We start from the raw sequence: 22021 nt of genomic DNA, 5'->3' as shown, positions 1-22021 counted from the left end.
CCGAGCTCAGGCACCACCCCTTCGCTCCTTCCCTTATTTCAGCCCCAGGCACCATCTCTGCCTCTGCCCCCCAACCCCCGCAGGCAGTCAGAAGGGTTGTTGGCCAACCCACGCTGTTGGCCCCCCGCAAGGCTGCCCTGCAGGGCTGCTCTCTGCTTGGCTGTTGCAACCTGCTCTTCTAAGTCCTATGTCTACTGTACCCACGTTTGTATTTCAGAGCCTTCCAGGACACTGGACCAAGCTCGTCTTTGTGAAAGAAAGGCTGAGTGAGTGCACGGCCCCATCACCCCGGGCTGTGGTCACAGGTGTGTACCCTGTGGCATTGGCATGTTGGGCATCTCAATGCACACAAGTTGGCGTTGGTGCCACTGCAGGAGTGAAGGCCGGTGGCGCTGGTGAGAGTGGTGATGATAACCCAGGGGAGCTGCAGACTTCCTGGATTTCAGTGCTCTTTCCCTGAGATTTCAGTGCTCTTATCTTTAAAATGGGCTTAGTCAAATGTGCCTTCCACACTGTTTGTGAGGCATTATGTTTCTGGGGTGCCTTGTGCACCCCAGCATGTCACAAACGTTCTCTTGTAACATGATTTACCAAATCTTTTAAGCTTTCCTTTTCAATTCTATGACTGTGTCCATGGATATGCTCAGTGAAATATAAGTTATAGACAAAAATAATTAGAATAAAGAATAATAAACAAAACAAAAACTATAAAATATAATCCACTTACCACTTCCTTGTGGGTTGCATGTTCTACATTAATGCCATTAACCTGAACAGAGGACAAATGAAGAATTTTGAGGATAGTAACTGATTAATATAAGTTTAAAATAAAAGAGCAACAAACTTAAGGATTAAAGTTTGAAATACTGACCTGTAGGACAGCATCTCCTATGAACAGCATCCCTGTCTGGTCAGCTGCAGGGTCGCAAAGTGGTGAGAGGGTTAAGAGGAATCTCAGCGACATTACACTTCATTATGGTGGTCGGTTAAGCACGGGGTTGGCAACAACTGAAATGGAACATGTGTGTGTGCGTGTGTGCACACATGTGCATGTGTGTCAGTGTGGACATGCTTGAGTGCCTGGTGTAGGTGTGGAAGGTGCATACATGTGCATGTCCATGGGTGTGCACATGTGGTGTGTATGGGTCTGCACATGAGTCTGTGCTGTGTGTGTGCTTGTGTGTACATTGATGTGTGTGTGCATGTATGTGTTTATGTGTTTGCACATGGGTGTGGAAAAATGCCCACACTTAGGAATAGGCAGCACCAGGTGGAGACAGTAGATGGCAACTCTGAGCACATGGAGAGAGTTATTTTCCAGAGGCAGACGGCTTGTTTAACATGGAACACAAATGCCACTTCCTCCTCACCAAGGATTTCATTACACGGTGTGGAAAATATGATCCATATATTTCATTAAGTCACAGACAAAATAATAAGGAATTCCAGAAGCCACTTAGCATACCCCTCGTTCTCCTGAACAAATGTACAGACAGACGGCTTTAATGAAAAAGACCATTGAAAGCAAAAAAGAGAGAAAAAGTCTTTACAGAGTTTGAAAATAATCTATAGCATTTTCTCACTTACATGTGCCATGAAATAGAGGCAGAGAGAGCCCTTTTAAATAACACTTAACAAATTTGCACAAAATATAAGGAATATATTCTATTTTTTCCTTCATATAGATTTGTTTCAGATTTATAAGTATTTACATTCTTCAAAACACTAAGCTATTCATTTAACTCTGTAATGATCTTGAAAAACCATATATATACTAAATGGATTTATAAATATTTCAAGTCATTAACAACCATTAAGCAGTGTTGAAAATAAAGGACAGCCTTCTTACCACCCTCTGCAATGGTACCGATTACATACGGCAGTGGTGCTGATGTTACACCCTCTGCAATGGTACTGATTACATACGGCAGTGGTGCTGAGGTTACCCCCTCTGCAATGGTACGGATTACATACGACAGTGGTGCTGATGTTACCCCCTCTGTAATGGTACGGATTACATTCGACAGTGGTGCCGATGTTACCCCCTTTGTAATGGTACCGATTACATACGGCAGTGATGCTGATGTTAACTTCTCTGTAATGGTACTGATTACATACGGCAGTGGTGCTGAGGTTACCCCCTCTGCAATGGTACGGATTACATACGGCAGTGGTGCCGATGTTACCCCCTCTGTAATGGTACCGATTACATACGGCAGTGATGCTGATGTTACCCACTCTGTAATGGTACCGATTACATACGGCAGTGATGCTGATGTTACCCCCTCTGTAATGGTACCGATTACATACGGCAGTGGTGCTGATGTTACCCCCTCTGTAATGGTACGGATTACATTCGACAGTGGTGCCGATGTTACCCCCTCTGTAATGGTACTGATTACATACGGCAGTGATGCTGATGTTACCCACTCTGTAATGGTACCGATTACATACGGCAGTGATGCTGATGTTAGCACCTCTGTAATGGTACCGATTACATACGACAGTGGTGCTGATGTTCCCACTCTGTAATGGTACGAATTACATACGACAGTGGTGCTGATGTTACCCCCTCTGTAATGGTACCGATTACATACGGCAGTGGTGCTGATGTTACCCACTCTGTAATGGTACTGATTACATACAGCAGTGGTGCTGAGGTTACCCCCTCTGCAATGGTACGGATTACATACGACAGTGGTGCTGATGTTACCCCCTCTGTAATGGTACGGATTACATTCGACAGTGGTGCCGATGTTACCCCCTTTGTAATGGTACCGATTACATACGGCAGTGATGCTGATGTTAGCACCTCTGTAATGGTACCGATTACATACGACAGTGGTGCTGATGTTCCCACTCTGTAATGGTACGAATTACATACGACAGTGGTGCTGATGTTACCCCCTCTGTAATGGTACCGATTACATACGGCAGTGGTGCTAATGTTCCCACTCTGTAATGGTACTGATTACATACGGCAGTGATGCTGAGGTTACCCCCTCTGTAATGGTACTGATTACATACGGCAGTGGTGCTAATGTTCCCACTCTGTAATGGTACTGATTACATACGGCAGTGATGCAGATGTTACCCCCTCTGTAATGGTACCGATTACATACGGCAGTGGTGCTAATGTTCCCACTCTGTAATGGTACTGATTACATACGGCAGTGATGCTGAGGTTACCCCCTCTGTAATGGTACTGATTACATACGGCAGTGGTGCTGATGTTCCCACTCTGTAATGGTACCGATTACATACGGCAGTGATGCTGATGTTACCCCCTCTGTAATGGTACTGATTACATACGGCAGTGATGCTGATGTTACCCCCTCTGTAATGGTACCGATTACATACGGCAGTGATGCTGATGTTAACTTCTCTGTAATGGTACTGATTACATACGGCAGTGGTGCTGATGTTACCCCCTCTGTAATGGTACTGATTACATACGGCAGTGGTGCTGATTTTACCCCCTCTGTAATGGTACTGATTACATACGGCAGTGATGCTGATGTTACCCCCTCTGTAATGGTACTGATTACATACAGCAGTGGTGCTGATGTTACCCCCTCTGTAGTGGTACCGATTACATACGGCAGTGATGCTGATGTTACCTTCTCTGTAATGGTACTGATTACATACAGCAGTGGTGCTGATGTTACCCCCTCTGTAATGGTACTGATTACATACGGCAGGGGTGCTGATGTTACCCCCTCTGTAATGGTACCGATTACATATGGCAGGGGTGCTGATGTTACCCTCTCTGTAATGGTACTGATTACATACAGCAGTGGTGCTGATGTTCCCCCCTCTGTAATGGTACTGATTACATACAGCAGTGGTGCTGATGTTACCCTCTCTGTAGTGGTACCGATTACATACGACAGTGATGGTGATGTTACCCCCTCTGTAATGGTACTGATTACATACGGCAGTGATGCTGATGTTACCCCCTCTGTAATGGTACTGATTACATACAGCAGTGGTGCTGATGTTACCCCCTCTGTAGTGGTACCGATTACATACGGCAGTGGTGCTGATGTTACCTTCTCTGTAATGGTACTGATTACATACAGCAGTGGTGCTGATGTTCCCCCCTCTGTAATGGTACTGATTACGTACAGCAGTGGGGCTGATATTAGGTTGTCCACGTCATCTTACTTCTCCCCGAGACTGGCCAGGAACACACTGCCATTTTCCACTGATTGAAATAAGCTATTTTCCCTTTGGCTTGCTCCATACCTTCAAACGTTCCTCTCTCTCTCTGTCCCCTTGCTGTTTCTATCTCTTCCTGTCCCTGTGTCCATCTCTCTCCCTCCCTGCGTCTGTGTGTCTCTCTCTGTTCTTTGCATTTCTGGGCCCCTTTGCATTTCTGGCTAGGTTGGGTGGAGCCCTCTCTGAATCACATTTATTGGTCTTCTGAAATACCAGTCTCTGAGCTGGGTCCTTGGAAGCACCCTCTAATTTAAGGGAATCCAAATATAATCAGTGAAATCACATAAACATAGCACAAGTATTATAGATTATATGAAAACCGTGTTAAGTTATATATGATAAAATTAACACCCAAGCAGCCATAGAGAGGAAAGAGGTAACAACTGTGGTCTGACAACCTCAGACAAAGAACATGTAATGCCGTTAGGGAGGAAGAAAAGCCAGAAAGATGACAACCCAAGACACATGGTGAGGCCTCAGGATGAAAAAGAAACCCAGGAGACCAGATTGTAAGAGGAGGAACAAGGAGCACAGGTGTGCCGGGCGCTGTCAGCACGGGCTCCCACGCACGACCCTGCAGTCTTGACCTGCTTCTGCGTCCCTGAGCTCGCACCGCAGGGCTCCTGGCGAATGAGTAAAACAGCAGCCTGCAGAGGAAGCATGGTGCCATCTGTGAGGCCACCATGCTCTGGAACACGCAGAGACCACCCTACTTCAGAAATGCAAAAAACGTTTGACTGTCAATAAATTTGATTTTCTGCCTAACATCAATTGTTGTGGCTTTACTCTCTAATATCTCATATTAATGAAGTACTAATATAAATATCTTCTGTTCCCTTATTCACCAAATTGTATTTTTAGTGTCTTTTACCTACAACTATTTTTATAAAATGAACTAAAGGGAGATAAGGGCTCTGTAGGCATAAAGTCCCCAGAGTTCACAGTGTGAGGTTCTATCAATAAGGAATCCAAAAATACCACAAAACCATCACCCCAAAGAACATGGTTTTAACACAGGCTCTGGCCAGCACCGGTGCATGCTGTGGGGCAGCTGTCCACCAGCTTCTACCTCTGTCCACTCTGACTCTTCCTCTGGGCATCTTCTTCAGGGTGTAGCCAACATGATTTCCCAAAAAGCAAACTCCAAACCTTGTCATCTCATCCTGATGTGGAGCCCACCAGTGGCTTCCCACTTATCTGTAGATAAAACCTAAACATGGTTCTAGTGAGGGGCTCCCACCTGTCTCTCCCCTCTAGGGTCCTAGGAAGCCCCCTGGTCCCTGCTGCCCCATGCTCCCTCTCCTGGGAGACTGTCTACAGCCTGGGAATCCTGGGACATTCTCAAGGGCCACAGGGGCTGCTGTCACCTACTCTGCCCTCTATGGGCTCCAAGTCTCCATGCCATGAGGGGGTGTGTGTGTTGTTTGTTTTCTTTCATATCCTGGGCTCCCTGCAGAACCTGCCCATACAGGGGACTAAATTCCCCTTGTTAGTGGGATAAGGTGCCAATGAACTGTAAGAGTCCAGACTAAAAGTAATGGCATCAATGGGAATGCTACTGGACAAAGGAACTCCAGATATAGACATGTGGCCCTTTTCAGCCACTTTATTTTCAAACACAAAGAAAAATTAGTCTGTCAGTTAGCTTAAATGCATATATATGTATCAGAAATATTGCATCACTGCTTGTCAAAACCATTCTTTTTTTTTTTGCAGTTTTTGGCTGGGGCTGGGTTTGAACGCACCACCTCCAGCATATGGGGCCAGTGCCCTACTCCTTTGAGCCACAGGCGCTGCCCAAAACCATTCTTTTTAAATGCATGTTTCTGTTGGGATCTTCCTTGTGCTGGGGGCTGCTGAGGCTCACTCAGGGGCTAGGGGGCTCCTTCTGGCTCTGGCTGCCCAGTGTCCACCGAGGATGCAGGGATCAGCCCATTAATAGTAATTCCTACTATTTAGAGTAGGGCTCGTGGGAGGCCGACCTTCAGACCGTCCAATGCTAAAGAGGAGTAAGGCTGTCCCTGCTGTCTAGTTATCCCACCTGTGCTGGCCCACACAAAATTGCAATCTCTGTGGTCAGACAATCATGGCATCTCCATGGAGCAAGTCTCTAGAGCAGTGGTTCTCAACCTTCCTAATGCCTCCTAATGCCGCAACCCTTTAGTACAAGTTCCTCATGCACTGTTCTGGTGACCGCCCAACCATAAAATTATTTTCGTTGCTACTTCACAACTGTAATTTTGCTACTGTTATGAATCGTAATGTCAATATCTGATATGCAGGCTGTATTTTCATTGTTATAAAGGGGTCATAGCCCACAGGTTGAGAACCGTTGCTCTAGAGGGAGGTGAGCACAACTGAAACCTCGGCTGTCCTGATCACTCAGCTGACTTAGTCACTCGTATGTGAACTTAGAGGGGGACATGTCCGACTCCTGCTGACTCGGAGTCCATAAGCCGTGGGCCTGAGACCCCACAGATGGCAGGGACGGGGGCTGCCGGCTGGTTCCCAAGAAGATCCCTCTCATTCCAGGCTCATCAGCCGTTTCTTCTGCCTGAACCACCACAGTCACACGGCCTGTTTTGCTCCTGAAGTGATCAGCCACCAGCACCAGACAACAGGAAACTTCCGCGGGGCCGGGGAGGGTGGCCAAGCCCCCAAGACTCTGGAGCCCTGTGCCCGCAGGACAGTCTTTTCCTGTAGGTCCTGAGGTTTACGAGCCAATGCACGTTCTGCTCGGCGTCTGTGTGTGAAGGACCCCAGCTCAGTATCCTGGTGTGGACCACCTCGGTGCTCAGGAGCAGGGAAGTCTGTCCTACAGGTGTTGAATGAGGTATTGTGGTCTGGGCAGGGCAGGGAGGCCCAGGGCTTCCAGTGTGGGGAGTTCTGAGTTCTGGGGGGACACTGGGTTTCTCTGACCATCTGTCCAAGCTGTCCCAGGAGATTATCCTCTATTGATAAGCAGGCTATCTAAATTTTTGAAATAATTTAAAGAATTCAAGACCAGTTTGAAGTGTTATATAAACTTAAATTACAAAGTATTTTCCATCTCCCAGGCCTGGCAGTGGTAGAAGCTGATGCCCTGACACCAGGAATGGAATGGAATGGAGCCAATGGGCCTTGAGCAGCGACCACAGAGCAGATCCCAGGATGGCTCTCATGGGCCCAGACTTGTGAGGAGTGTCCAGCACTTTCCGTAGCAGTCACAACCAGATTCTTTGCTGCAGACCTGCTGTCCAGATCTCAACATCGAGGGTATCCTGCAAAGGCAGAGCAGCCTGGCCACCTGCAGTCTCCTCCCTGCCACAGTTTGCTCTCACCTTGCAGCTCCTGAGGCCAAGGCTTCCCTAGCTCAGTCGGCAATGGACAGGGTGTGCTCCAGAGCTTGCATGCAGCTTGTGATTCTTTCTGAGGTTTCAACATTTCTCATGCAGCTATGAAGTTAATTTTTTATTGCCCTTGTCAAGTTCTGTTTACTTTGATAGCTCTAAAAGCATCCTTATCCTTAATTCATTAACAATAAAGGAAGAGTAACATGAAACGCTTGTCATTCAATCTGCCAGGCCTTTGCCTGCACCTGGGGGCTAGAAGGTGGGGCTGCCTTCCTCTGGGGTCAGCTAATTCAGGAGGAAAAAGAGACTTTGGTGTGTTACTGAGAGCAGAGCAAGGAAAGATGACCTAAAAATTCCAAATCTGAGTCCACATCCATTCTTACCAAGGTGAGAAGAGATTTCTCACAATCTATTTCTATACAAATTCAGCCAGATTCAGGATAAATCATCTAAAATAGAAGAACTCTATCAAACATTCACAGACTTGCAGAGAAAAGGCATTAACAGCTTGAATTATCGGTGCAGGCTAATTGGTCTACAGACTCGTATTACAGGATTTCAAAACCCACTTTTTACAGCACAGAAAGGAAGATAGAGCATCACCGCAGACATGATTAATGCCAAAGGGAAAAGCCTGAGCGCAGGGCAGGAACTATGCACCTGCTTCCGGGAGACTTTCCCACAACTGGAGCTCTTCTCCTGGGCTGATGCCCCAGCACTCAGCATGGGTTTTACTGGATGTGCAGAGGGCGGGTCTGAAGGCCTCAGCAGTAAGGCGAAGAAACACATCATAGTCAAATGGGAGGGAGGGATTCAGCAAAGAAACAGAAATACAGGAGGAGGGCTTAACACTGAATTCAGCAAAATGAATGAAATAAATTGAACCATGGACATTATATGACTGGATGGGAAAATGGTGGCATGTTCATGGCAGTAAGGCCCCAGTAACAGGTGAAAATTCTTAAGAAAGATAAAAGAAGGGCTTAGGGTCCCACACAGTACTGGTCCATCATGCAAAGCTCAAAAGTCCCTGTGGGGTCAGTTTAAAACGTTCTATCTTTCCCACTTTGCAGGTGTCACAGTCATGGTCATGTGGGTCATGGAGTTCCACAAATCCCACCACAGGCTGCTGCCTGTGGAGACTGGACGGGAGCTCGTGCACGTGACTTTTGCCTCCTTTTTGCCTCTATCAGGTTGATGTACATGTGTAGTTATAGACATGGGTATTCTGTGTAAATGTGTGAGTAGCTTTACCAATAACGCAGTGGCCTATTCCTAGCCCAACGTTCAGGCTGTAGGTTGGACTGTAGGTTGGGCAGACTCTTTCTAGACAGGACATTTACTTGTACTGAATAATGAGCATTCCACATCAAAAAGACTGAATGGTTTTAATTCTTTTTGCCCTTTTTTATGTACAATCCACTCCCCCCATTTATATTGTAGTTTTCCGAGTTGTTTCCAGTTGTTCCATTTGTCTTCTGAAACTAGGTGTAGGGAGCAGGGCTATCCAAATTCTCCATGAAATATTATTGTTTTCTTTTTTTTTTTTTGTTTTTTTTTTTTTGAGACAGTCTAACTATGTCGCCCTTGGGAGAGTGCTGTGGCATCACAGCTCACAGCAACCTCAAACTCTTGGGCTTAAGCGATTGTCTTGCCTCAGCCTCCCGAGTAGCATGAAATACTATTTATAAAGCTATTTTCTACTATTACATTATTTAGTAAATGAATTAAGTGGGGGCTGAGGATGAACTTCACTAGTACATAATAACGTGCTGTGGTGGGAAGAACTGAATTTTGAGACAAAAATCTAAGTTTGTAACTATCCTCCCTGGCCACGAGAAACTGGGCATCCCGTAGTCCCGCTGCCCAGCTCCTGACCTGTGAAGTGTGAATAATACACACTGGACACGGCACACAGCTTAACGAAGCCCTGATGAAATGGAAGCTCTTCTCACAAGGCCGAGCACCAGTGTAAGGGACTCAGACTCAGATGGCGAGTTCTGACACCCAAGGTTCGTCCCATTTCTCCACATGCATCTCCCTGTGGTTTGCGCTCACTGTCTCAGTGACCAGGTACCGCTGGTCTAGAAAGGGCACATTCAACTTCCACCAATCACAGAGGAACTCTGCATTCCTCCTCCACCAAAACACAGAGGAGCTCTGCATTCCTCCTCCTCTTTACAGAGTAGGAACTGGGTTGCCATTAAGAGCAAACTGCTATGAGTAGTAATGAAATGATGCTTTGGGGGAGTGTGCAATGCTGCTTTTGCTTTCAGAAAACATACTAGTTCTAACAATTAAGTTCACGCTTGACACTTTTATGTCTGGATAACAGCTGTATGTCTGATGCTGTCAAGGTCCTATTCTCTAGCATTCTGGGTCTCTGGACATAGGAAGTTGTATTCCAACACTGTGGTTCTCTATGGCCTTAACATACTGAGCCTCACTCCAGCTCTCAGAGTCTCCATGGACTCCAGCATACTGAACCTCACTCCAGTTCTCTGGGTCCCCATGGCACTAGCACACTGAGCCCTTTTCCAGCTTCTGGGTCTCCATGGCACTAACATACTGAGCCCTTTTCCAGCTCTCTGGGTTTCTATGGCACTAGCATACTGAGCCCCTTTCCCACTCTCTGGGTCTCTATGGCACTAACATACTGAACCCTTTTCCAGCTCTTTGGGTCTCCATGGCACTAGCATACTAAGCCCTTTCCCAGCTCTCTGAGTCTTTATGGCACTAGCATACTGAGCCCTTTTCCAGCCCTCTGGATCTCCATGGCACTAACATACTGAGCTCTTTCCCAGCTCTCTGGGTCTCTGTGGCAGTAGCATACTGAGCCCTTTGCCAGCTTCTGGGTCTCCATGGCACTAACATACTGAGCCCTTTTCCAGCTCTCTGGGTCTCTATGGCACTAACATACTGAGCCCTTTTCCAGCTCTCTGGGTCTCCATGGCACTAGCATACTGAGCCCCTTTCCCACTCTCTGGGTCTCTATGACACTAACATACTGAGCCCTTTTCCAGCTCTCTGGGTCTCCATGGCACTGGCATACTGAGCTCTTTTCCAACTCTCTGGGTCTCTATGGCACTAGTATAGTTCCACTCTAGTCCTGGGGTCTCTTGGTACCTGTATACTAAGTCCCACACTATCACCCAGATCCACTTTATCCTGATGCCAGACTCGTGAGTCACTTTCTGCAGAGATTCAGTGCAGTCTACCCTTGCCTGTAAAACTCATTCTGTGCCTAAAGATGTGAAGTAAGTGAGGCTAAACTCTTGATCCCTAGAACCTCATATTTCATTGAGGCATTTTATGCAAGACTTCGCCAAGAGGTTTTATTATAGAATATGCACCCAATGAAAATTGAGAACTGTGTCTCTGAGAGGCTCACTCTGGTGTCAGCAGGTGGAATGGACCCTGGTGGGGAAAGGGCAGGCGCAGAGGGAACAGGAGCAGTGAATCCCCACCACCTGGGCTGGGCAAGGCCCTGAGCCCCTGCTGTGGCCACACTGGGCAGGCAAGCCTGGAGAGTGTGCTGGTCCCCGAGACCAGGCAGCAAGTGTCTGGCTTGAGCATCTGTAGCAAATGTGCATGGCAAGTGTGGGAGGTTGGGAAGAAGATTGGGGTTCCTGTGAGACACCCACTGGACTGGCCCCTGAAGCTCCTGGCTTCTTGGGAGAAAAGCTGTAATTTCAGAAGAAAGCTGTGCCAGTCAGCCAAGTCTGGCTTCTTCTGCGTCCCATTTTCTTCAGCCCTGGCCACCTCAGGATGGCTCACCATCTCACGGACACCAGATGTGGTTGGCACCACATTCCTAAAACTGCACCCCATTTTCACATTCAGGTTGTGATATGTGTGGTAGCTTTGGCCTATTTATCTCTCTACAGATAAAAAAAATTGGTCATAAAAATCCTCCATTAAATTTTATCTGTTGGCTAATCTTACTTTCTTTTCTTTTTTTTTTTTTTTAAATCTTACTTTCTTGTCTTTCTTTTCTGTGACTTACATTTGTGTCCACGAGTTTAAAAAAAATCCTAAAAGAACTGAGAATTTTCACAAAGATTATAGAAACAGAAATGCACTTGGGCAATCTTTCTTTCAATTATTAATCAGTCAAGCAGATTGTTTACAGTGGTGCAAAAGTAATTAAACATGCCCAGTGCAATAAGGAATTGATTTATCTCCCCCTTGTAGAATCTACTTTCAATGTGCTGGAGCGTACAGCTTCTGCACAGCTTGTCAGCTCCACAGTTACAACACTAGATGTGTACAACAAAATACTTTGTTCAATTTAATCACAATGTTTGTTTTGAAATGCTCTAAAAATCTCAAAAGGAATTACCATTTTCCTTGGAGACTTGCATATTCCTTTTACTTTTCCTACTATCTTTGGTCATAACTAAAACTTCTTTTTTTACGTACAGCTGAAACTCTTTCCTGTTACCGAGGAAAACACCACTGAGCAGGTCCTGACACTGGAGTTTTCTGTTAACTTATAAGCTCTGCTGGCTTCCTCAGTAGCCTGGGGGCCAAGGCCAACAGTTGGGCTGATGGCTCACCCACCCTCAGTTCTGATAAAACACCATCCTGTCTGCTGCAAGCTTAAAGGCAGGTTTTGTAAGCTGACCCAAAATGCAGAAAAACGTACTATGTCCTCTGGTGAAAAGGAATCGTTATACAGATCTTCCCTCTGAACACATTCAGAACTATTGTGGAAATCCATTTTTCACTCAGACAATCTTTGAGACAGAAGGCCATCTCCTGTAACATCTGGTCCAATGGCTCTAGGAATGCACATTGTGAACTAAAATAAAAGCTTAGCTGACTGAATGTACCCCCTGTTGGCCAAGAGGACCCCAGAAAAATCCTAAAGCTGAGTTGCTGGCCGTGAGAAGGGAGGTCAGACATGCCTCATCTTGCCCCCTCCCTTCTTGGAGATGCCCTTGGTACAGTAAGACGCTAACTCATGCCCAGGCCCAAGGCCATGTAAGGCAAAGCTTAAACCACCCTGGCAGTTATGTGTCCTGAGACTGGTTTTTACTTAACAGATTTCCTGGTCTTCACTTAAAACATTCCAAGTCTTTAGACAAAGCTTCATTTTTTTTTTTTTTTAACCAATACAAATCAAAGATTTTTTTAGACCCACCGAGACCCTGTAATTCCAGCTGTGAGATATCCTGCCTTTACAGAGCACAGCAATGTTCACCTCCCATGTTTGCTTTATGACTTGACATGTAATTCCTGTCTCCCTGACATGTACATGACCAGACTGTGACCCAGCCACGCAGTCCACTTGCTCAGGGCTTCCTGGGCTGGCTCTCCAGGCCACGGTTACAGCACAAACCTCTTCAAATCACTGTCAGAGCTTGGGCTCTTTTCTGTTGGCACCATCCCTGACTGTTCTGTCCTTCGGCCTCCAGGTGCTTGGAGGGCTCTGTGGTTAGAGACACCCCAGCCTAAGCCCTACCCATTATCTCCAGCGCCATCTGTCTGCACATTAGGCTCACAATTTGGGTAACATCAGGGGAAATGAGTAAGAAAATTTTGAGGAAAAGTATGAGTTTATTCTCTGCTCTGACCCAAACCTGCATGTTTCTGACAGAGGGTGGAGAGAGACACCCCCTTCCCGTTTAGGACCAAACCAGTGCAGGGCTATAGTGGTACCTGGCTTTGCTTTTTAGGCTGGTGCACAGGAGGTCTCTGGGCCAACCTCATATGGGCATGCCAGGTCAGCAGTACAGCCCCACATGGGCACACCAGGTCAGCGGGACAGCCCCACATAGGCAAACAAGGTCAGCGGGACAGATCCACATGGGCACACCAGATCAGCGGGACAGCCCCGTGTGGGCATACCAGGTCAGTGGGACAGCCCTACATGGGCACACCAGGTCAGCGGGACAGCCCCACATAGGCACACCAGGTCAGCAGTACAGCCCCACGTGGGCACACAAGGTCAGCGGGACAGCCCCACATAGGCAAACAAGGTCAGCGGGACAGATCCACGTGGGCACACCAGATCAGCGGGACAGCCCCGTGTGGGCACACCAGGTCAGTGGGACAGCCCTACATGGGCACACCAGGTCAGCAGGACAGCACCACGTGGGCACACAAGGTCAGCGGGACAGCCCCACATAGGCAAACAAGGTCAGCAGGACAGATCCACATGGGCACACCAAGTCAGCAGGACAGCCCTATGTGGGCACACCAGGTCAGAGGGACAGCCCTACATGGGCACACCAGGTCAGCGGGACAGCCCCATGTGGGCACACGAGGTCAGCGGGACAGTCCTACTTAGGCATACAACGTCAGCAGGACAGCCCTACTTGGGCACACTAGGTCAGTGGAACAGCCCCACGCAGGCACATGAGGTCACTGGGAAACCCCTATGGGCACCTGAGGTCCCTGGGACAACCCCATGCCTCTAGGACTCCAAGTACTTCCTGTTCCAAGTCTGGTCCTCAAGGGCATAAGGTCCCACCTCCAACAGCAGGTGTATGCCCAGATGTCTTTCCTTGTTCCAGATAACGCAGGTGAGTCATAGGAGCCTGACAAACCCAGGAGCTGCCTAGGGTGTGGGCTGACAGACTGGGTGGGCCATGATGGGGAGAGGAACTGACCGCAGGGGACTAACGGTGGAGGCAGCAGGGAGGGTCATGCCCACTGGACTCCAGAACCTGCTAGCAGCTGGGCAGGGAAGTGCCGTCTAACAGGTCTACTCTCAGAGCACACAGTCTGCAGCCATCCCTCACTCTCCAATCCCACATCGGTGGCCTCATAATGAGACATTAATTATTCACTTGGGGTGGCCTGGCCCCTGATGCACTAGAGGAGCCCAGAATTCTGCTCAGGCTTTATACGGGAGACTTCAGCGACCACCTCTCATTTCTCATATGTATTTAATGCTCCTCAATTTTCTCCTGAGTTTCTACCTTGAGAAATTTGTGTGCAAACCCCTGGATTGCCAGTGCCTTTGAGGATAATGTGGCTCCAGAATTAGCATCTCTCCTAAGGGCTTGAGGACCAATGGGGGGTGGGCGAGAAGGCAGTGCTGGTGGCTGGTGCTGGCTGGGGACACAAGCGGGATGCAGCCACAGAGTGATGAGGCAGTTTCCGTCAGCAAGTGAAATAAGCATTTGTGAATTTTTATCATCTTAAGTGATCTGCTGTGGTCCTGGCATCTTACCTGCTTGGTCTTTAAATATCCTGGATATGACGACAGGCACGCTGTGCTCAGCACCCCCCTGGAAGACACAGATCGGGAAGATTCCCTTACCGCTGCTCCCCCAGAAGGTCTGGCACAAAGCAGGAAGTGAGAAGGGCATGTTCCTACCTTTATACTCAGGCCCAAGCCGCCGACAGGCTGTCTGCGAAGTGCAACAGTTCTGTGCTTTAAAAAATTTTAGAAAACATATCAAATTTAGGTAAAAACACACTATCAGACTGTGAATGCAAAACAACTTCTTAACTTAAAGAATTGTTAAATTATGTTCCCAAAGCAGCACCATGTAAATGCTGTGGGGACAGGTGTTTTAGACCTGGGACCTGTGGTGCTGCACATGTGGACACAGAGACAGGACGGCAGCAGGCCTGCTCCCTCGAGTCCCACACTCTGCCTGCAAGGAGCAGGACCTGGAGGGGGAGCAGTTGGCCCACAGTGTGCACAGACAAGCCGCCCCAAGCAACCCTTTCTCCTCCCACTAACCCGAGACCCAGCACCCTCTTCACCATGTCACTGTGAAGGCCAGTGACACTTAGAACAATTTTCCAGGGACTAATATTAATTCAGGAATTACAGATTTTTCATGGCCCCTGGCTATTGTTCCCTGGTAGCCTAAATGCAGCCTAAATGATAAAAGCTAAATGTGTGATATATCTTAGGTGGCTACCGAAATGGTAAAATCTCCAAATCCCTGAGGTATTGATTGGCACACATGTGCTGAGACCTCATCTGACTAAAGGGATCGCTGCCAACTGCAGGCAGGTGTGGGTGACGGGCGCCCTTATGAGCACCAGGAAGGCAGCTGAGGGCAGGGCGGAGGGGAGCAAAGGGTGCTCAGCTCAGATGGACACCAGGAAAACGACAACGCCAGTATCTGATTTTTAAGTGCGAGACAAGCACTTTCAGACCGACATGGCTCTAAGAAGTCCTATGTTTGCAAAGTAAGAACAGAGGTGTGAGACCAAAGGCAGGAGTGGACTGCTGGGGCCTCGCGGCTCCTGTCCCACGTGGGGACTGGCTCTGGCCACCGTGCAGGTGCAGAAGTGGGAGCTGAGGAGAAAATTGCCATAGTGTTTATAGGTGTCTCACAACCTGTAAAACCCACTTGTAGCTTTTTCTTAGTAACGAACATAAACACAAAGTGAAGACGCTAAGATCTAGAGCAACTGTACCTGCAGTTAAAGTCTGTACACAGAAACACCCCCAGTGACTCTTTAACGGGAAATTCTACTACATTGGGTTTTGTTTTTTTCTTTTAAAGATCATGATTTTTAACTGATGCAATATTTTTATCACCCTACGAGGACAAAGAGCTGTATTCCAGGGACTTCCCTTCAGAGTGGCCAGTTTGGTTTTCCTCGTCCAGGCTATTTGCAAACGAGAGAGAGACTGGTGGGTGGCAAAGTCGGGCTGGCGCCTGTGGAGAATGTGCTGACTCCTGTTACCACCTCATGCTCTGACAACACGCCAGGAGGCTGCCCATCCACACAGTTCAATCACAGCAACAACACACGTGATTTTAAACTGTCACCACAGCATTGCTGACAATGGCCGAGATATGGACTCAACCCCACTGTCCATCCACAAATGAGTGGTAAGACAATGGGGTGCACACCAGGGGACACTGTGCTGCCCTGTAACTGGGCAGCATGATGGACCTGGGGTCGTCACGCCACATGGGAAAGCCAGGCACAGATGACCTCGCTCACCTGAAGAATCTGAGATGGACTTGCAGAAGTGGGTTACAGGGTCTGTGGAGGGGATGTAGGACCAAGGCCACAAAGGGTCAGGAGGCAGGATGAGCCCCAGGGTGCTGAGACAGGCAGGGTGACCGTCAGTACTAAGGCAAGGTGAGGCAGAAGACAGGTGTGGGCGGGCCTGAGTGCAATCCGACTCCCACCCTCCCACTCCCTGCCCCACACAGGGACAGCACTAGCATGTGGCCAGCTGGGCCCTCTGAGGACAGGTGAATTACTGTACGATCCAGACTTACCTTCCCTACAGTGACAGCCCTTTGTGATTTGTTTTTTGGCCGGGGCTGGGTTTGAACCTGTCACCTCCAGTATACTGGAGCGGCGCCCTACTCCTTTGAGCCACAGGTGCCGCCCCAGCCCTTTGTGATTAACCTTATAACCTGACCTCAGGACATGCAGGTCATAGGCAGCTGCTTCCCAACGGCTTTCTGAACAGTTTAACTGTTACTTTACTGATTCTATTAGGAATACTGGCCCAGAGACTGGTGCCCATTAACTCCTTTTGCTCCAGCTGTGCAAAGCCCTCACTTTGTCTGGAGGGGTCTGGTGTCTCTGGGGTCTGTCTCTCCCTCTCCATGAGCTGAGCATGCCCTCTGGTGCCCTCACTGGCCCCATATCACAAGGACTGTTTCGCACTTGAGTTTAGTTAACGGGACAGAGCTTACCCCTGCCCACCACACACATAAAAGCAACTACATGAGGCGATGTGTGTGTCCAAAGCTCTTGGTCTGCTGGCCATGTGTGAGGCCATCTCAGTGACATCTGCACAGTTATCAGGGAAGGGTCAGCCCTCCCCACTTGGGTTTCTCTTGGCCAAAAGCCAGCCACTCTCTTGAAGGGCATTTTTCTGAAAGTCTGAACCAAAATCGTGGGTGTGTGCTATGCTTTGGAGTGCATTTTACACCGCAAAATACGGTCATTAGCTTGCTGTGATAATCACCTCATACCATCCGTGTGTACAGACACATGCTAAATACATAACAGTTTTTATTTATCAATTAAACCTCAATAAAGCTGGAAGAAATAAATCCATTGTGGGACAGGGTGCCCAAGAGTGTCTCCTACTAAGAAGGAGAGGGAGAAGGAGAGATTCCTTGGGGGGAACTGTCGTCCTCCCAACCGTATAGAAGGCTGACTTTCCAGGCCAGCAGTGCCCCTGTGAGTGTCAACTGCAGAGAAGGGTCAGTTCAGTCCAACAGACCCAAGTTCTCGGAGTGCCCCAGGCATGAGAGACACAGGGAGGGGCCACCTGCCACACAGTGCCTGGCCTGGTCTTGGAGAGAACTTTCCTGAGCAACAGAAGATAAGGAAACAGAACTGTCTACTCTCATTTCAGCTGGGATCTATCTAGGATTTCTGAAAATGCTCAATAGAGTTGTTTTTTAATTTCTGCCATTAATCTAAGCATTTGAACCTCAAGAGAGAAAGTATATAACAGAGAAAATATAATATTTCAAGAGGCTATAAGGTAACGGTTTCTGCCTCAATTGACTTTGCCAAATAATGACATTTTAAAGCTGTTGATTTATTCACTTATAGATCTCAGGAAGATACCCTGAAATATCCTTGACATTTCAAAAGAAATATCATGAAACTGATCACCTGTGGCAGTCAGTCAGTGTACACCAAAAATCTGGGCTCATATTCTTAATAAGATAAGCAAGAATAATATGACATCATACACATCTTTAATACTCATTTGATAGAACTTGAAGAGCCTATCATCTATTATGATGCCTAAGACAGAAAAATATTTAAATATTTGTTCTATGCGATCTGCTAAAATGTTCTTTTTGTGCAAATTTTGGCCACTCATTTCAATTTCTCTAAAGTTGAGTTTCTGCAGCTGGAAAATGAGCATTGTAATATGCATACAATGTACAAAGTTGCTACTGAACAGTCCCCCTACCATTCACGGTGAAGTCTGAAACTCCAATGTGACTTCATCTGTACACAGGGCCTTGGAGCTGAGGTTCAGGGAGGATGTGAAGTGGAATCCAGATCAGGGCAGGCATCCTCGGACGGAGGGGACACCAAGGACCCCCTCTCTCTCCTTCTCCCCCTCTCCCTCCCTCTGTTTCTTTCTCCCTCTCCCCCCACCAGACCACCACCTGCCAGGGCCTCATCCAGAACCAAATCAGAGCACCTGGGGTGTGGGCTTCAGCCTCCAGAACTTTGAGGAATAAAGTCCTGCTGTCTCAGCGGCCCAGTCTGGCAATGTGTTAGGGCTACCAGAGCTAAGATAGATGCTGATTGAGACAATTGGGAAAGCATGTTTCAAACCACCATGTTTCATAAGATTAGCCATGATTATTCTCCTCTATAGAAGGATGTCTTTGTAAAACCACTTCCTTCAAGCTCCCAGGACATGCAGAGCTTCTAGGCTGAGAGTAAGAGCAGCCAGCCCATTGTTTGCGTACTATATACATGAGCATTCTATGGCTAGTGAGGCTCTAAAATAATTATAACATTAGCACATCTGAGAACTTTAATTTTAAAAACATTTGTAAAATTAGTGGATGGTGAAAAGCAAATGGGAAACAAAACTTCTGCAGATTTTAATTAAAACTATTTCCACTGAAGGCCGCCCACGGTCTCCTTCCTCCTGCACAGCCAGGCCACACCTGAGCATTTTAGCTGAGTGCTCTGGGCAGCGTTTTCCACAATTAATAGGTGCCTAGAGAAAAGCTGTCTGCACAGAAACTGGTGTGTCTTCAGAAGCATCAGTCCACTATTTTATTCACTGTGCCAGGGCACTCTTCAGAGTCAACCCCCCAAGACCCTGCTGGACAATGAGCTGACCATGGGCTCAAGTATGAAAATAATCTGAGATTTCTGGCGCCTCCCTGGAGCATTTCTCCCACAAAGGCCTTTTTCATCTTCCATGTTCAGGGGCCTCACTCACTAATCAAAAGAACAAATTCAGAAAACCTCCAAAATGCACAACAAAACTTCCGGAGAATTGAGTCTGAAATCTAAGATAATTGTTCAATAAATTCTTTTCAAATTCAATCCAGCTTTTTCTTTCACAGATATGAGATATGGGCTTTCAGAAAACATTCTTCTGCATTTTATCATTTAATCCCAAGCTATGCACTGACATTTAATTCACGTGCACATCTTGGCGGCCGGCATCATTAAAGTAGGACTTGCGATGTCTGTTATCTTCTGACTATAAATATTTTGAGATAGAGCTGTTTTCTAAGACAGAATTCTTACCCACTCCATAGTTTTTTTTTGGCCAGGGCTGGGTTTGAACCCGCCACCTCCAGCATATGGGGCCAGTGTCCTACTCCTTTGAGCCACAGGTGCCGCCCTAACCATTCCATAGTTTTCATCAGACACAAACGTGACTTTGGGGCACTTTAAGTTACAGTTCTGATTCTGGCACTCAAAAATATTCTCCTTCGGGTTATTACGGAATTACATGTAGGATTGTGCCACGCATTTTTACTTCAGACATTTAAATTATGGACATAATACTAAATTTAAACTTGTTACAGGTACAAACTCACATTCAGGTTTGAATATTATAATTTTCAGAAATAAGATTTTAGCCAGTTCTACAATAACTGTGTATTGTGACCTCAGCACTAGCCCCAACCCACCCTGGGTCTATCCAGCTCCAAGCACGTCCTGTCACGGAGGACCAGTGAGGTGTGGAAGCCACATGTCCCCTCCCCAGGTGGTGGCTCATCCTCTTCCTATCAGGAAATTGTTGCCAGAAGCCCCTCCCTTCTAAGAAGAGATCAGATGTGGGGGCCAAGGGGACCCAGACATAAGTTTTTTTAATGACATAATTGATGGGTCTGAAAGACAAATTTAAAAAATCAGAAATGTAAAGAAAAGTTTTTTCTGAGGTATTTTATTTCACCTTCACACATGAAGAATACTTATAAAAACTCATGTTTTATTTCAGAAAACAATGTGTTAATGGGCTCTGGAAGGTACCTGTGGAACTAGGTGGCTGATCTTTCTCCTCTCTGAAAATTACGTATTCTGCCCTGTATAATGTCCTCCCAGGTACAATGCACAAGAGCATATTATAAAATCGTTCATTTGGGGCGGCACCTGTAGCTCAGTGAGTAGGGCGCCGGCCCCATATACTGAGGGTGGTGGGTTTGAACCTGGCCCTGGACAAACTGCAACAAAAAATAGCCAGGCATTGTGGTGGGTGCCTGTAGTCCCAGCTACTCGGGAGGCTGAGGCAAGAGAATGGCCTAAGCCCAAGGTTACTGTGATGCCATGGTACCCTACCGAGGGTGACAAAGTGAAACTCTGTCACAAAAAAAAAAAAAAACTTTCATTTTAATTTTTTAATTCAAATTTTATTTGTTTGTATTTAGGTACTTTTTGTATTATGAAGAAATTTCAGCATTTATTTTTTAACATATTATGGTATAAAAATGTATGTATTTTCAAACAATTAGAAAAACACAAGAACAGATACAAGGTATAAGAAATGTTTTTTTTTTTTTTCAGTTTTTGGCTGGGAATGGGTTTGAACCCACCAACTCTGGCATATGGGGCCAGTGCCCTACTCCTTTGAGCTACAGGTGCCGCCAAGGTATAAGAAATTTTATGTATCAGTAACAAACGTGTGATATTTACGCATCACGGAAGGCCAAGAGCTCTCCTTCATTGTGTTGGAAGTACTGCCCTTCCTGAGTTTCAGGCCTCAGACCTCTGCTTGTCTGCTGCTGCCTCGGTGGCCTTGAGGAAGGCGGGAAGGCACCACGAGGCTGCGGTGGGGGCACATGGCACCACGCAGGGGCGGGGGGACTGTGCTGCTCCTGGCCCCGACCGCCAGCTGCTGGGATGCCGAGCCACCCCATGTCATGCCCTGGGGGCTGGGTAAAGCACCCTTCTCTTTAGCATGCACTGCCCCAACCTGTGTGGGATGATCTGAACTGCCACGTCCCAGCTGCTGGCTTTGCAGGTGCACAGATCCAGGCCTTGCTGCACCTGCAGTGGTGGGGGTGACGAGTTGCCCTCACTGGTGACTGTGGGACAAGGTGCTTCCCACAAGTTCATCACAGGTTCAACAAAACTGATTATCATATTCTAGGCTATTATTTTGCATATGGGTGTAGTTATTGCTTTCCAGAGTTTCACTTTTAATGCATGAGTATAAATAAAAGAACAAACAGCATTTACATAGATACAGTAGTATTACCCAAGTATAATGTGTATCCTTAGTTTTCTCTCAAATATTTGGGAAAAAAAGTGTGCATTATAAATATCTAAATACGGTAAAAGTCTCAATTAAAATTTCCTGAATAAGATGAAGAAGCTGGCTTCATCATTTGAAATGAGTAAACCACTCCTCAATGGACTGAAGTGATGATTTCAAACCAGTACAGGTTACTTGAAAACTATTGTGCATATTTGTTCAGTTCAGATGTTGAATCAAACCCACATTAGGATGTAAAAATCAATATTCTGGGCTTACAGCTTCTGAAAGACTATCACATCTCCTAGATATAAAAATACAA

The 22021-nt window shown here is 47.0% G+C and overlaps 1 protein-coding gene across 1 annotated transcript in view; it reads right to left on the bottom strand.

Moving 5' to 3' along the window:
- SNTG2 (syntrophin gamma 2) overlaps positions 1 to 22021 on the bottom strand; it is a 234370-nt gene that overhangs the window by 131224 nt on the left and 81125 nt on the right. The window contains exons 3-6 of the mRNA XM_053588494.1: positions 14884 to 14940; positions 14737 to 14794; positions 872 to 915; positions 728 to 769 (exon numbers count right to left, since the gene is read on the bottom strand). Of these exons, the coding sequence (XP_053444469.1) occupies positions 728 to 769; positions 872 to 915; positions 14737 to 14794; positions 14884 to 14940 (201 nt within the window). The remainder of the gene's footprint in view (positions 1 to 727; positions 770 to 871; positions 916 to 14736; positions 14795 to 14883; positions 14941 to 22021) is intronic.

The sequence above is a fragment of the Nycticebus coucang genome, chromosome 4, assembly GCF_027406575.1.
Source record: "Nycticebus coucang isolate mNycCou1 chromosome 4, mNycCou1.pri, whole genome shotgun sequence".
Lineage (NCBI taxonomy): Eukaryota > Metazoa > Chordata > Mammalia > Primates > Lorisidae > Nycticebus > Nycticebus coucang.
The sequence above is the reverse complement of the archived record's forward strand: the minus strand, read 5'-3'. Positions and strand labels throughout refer to the sequence as shown.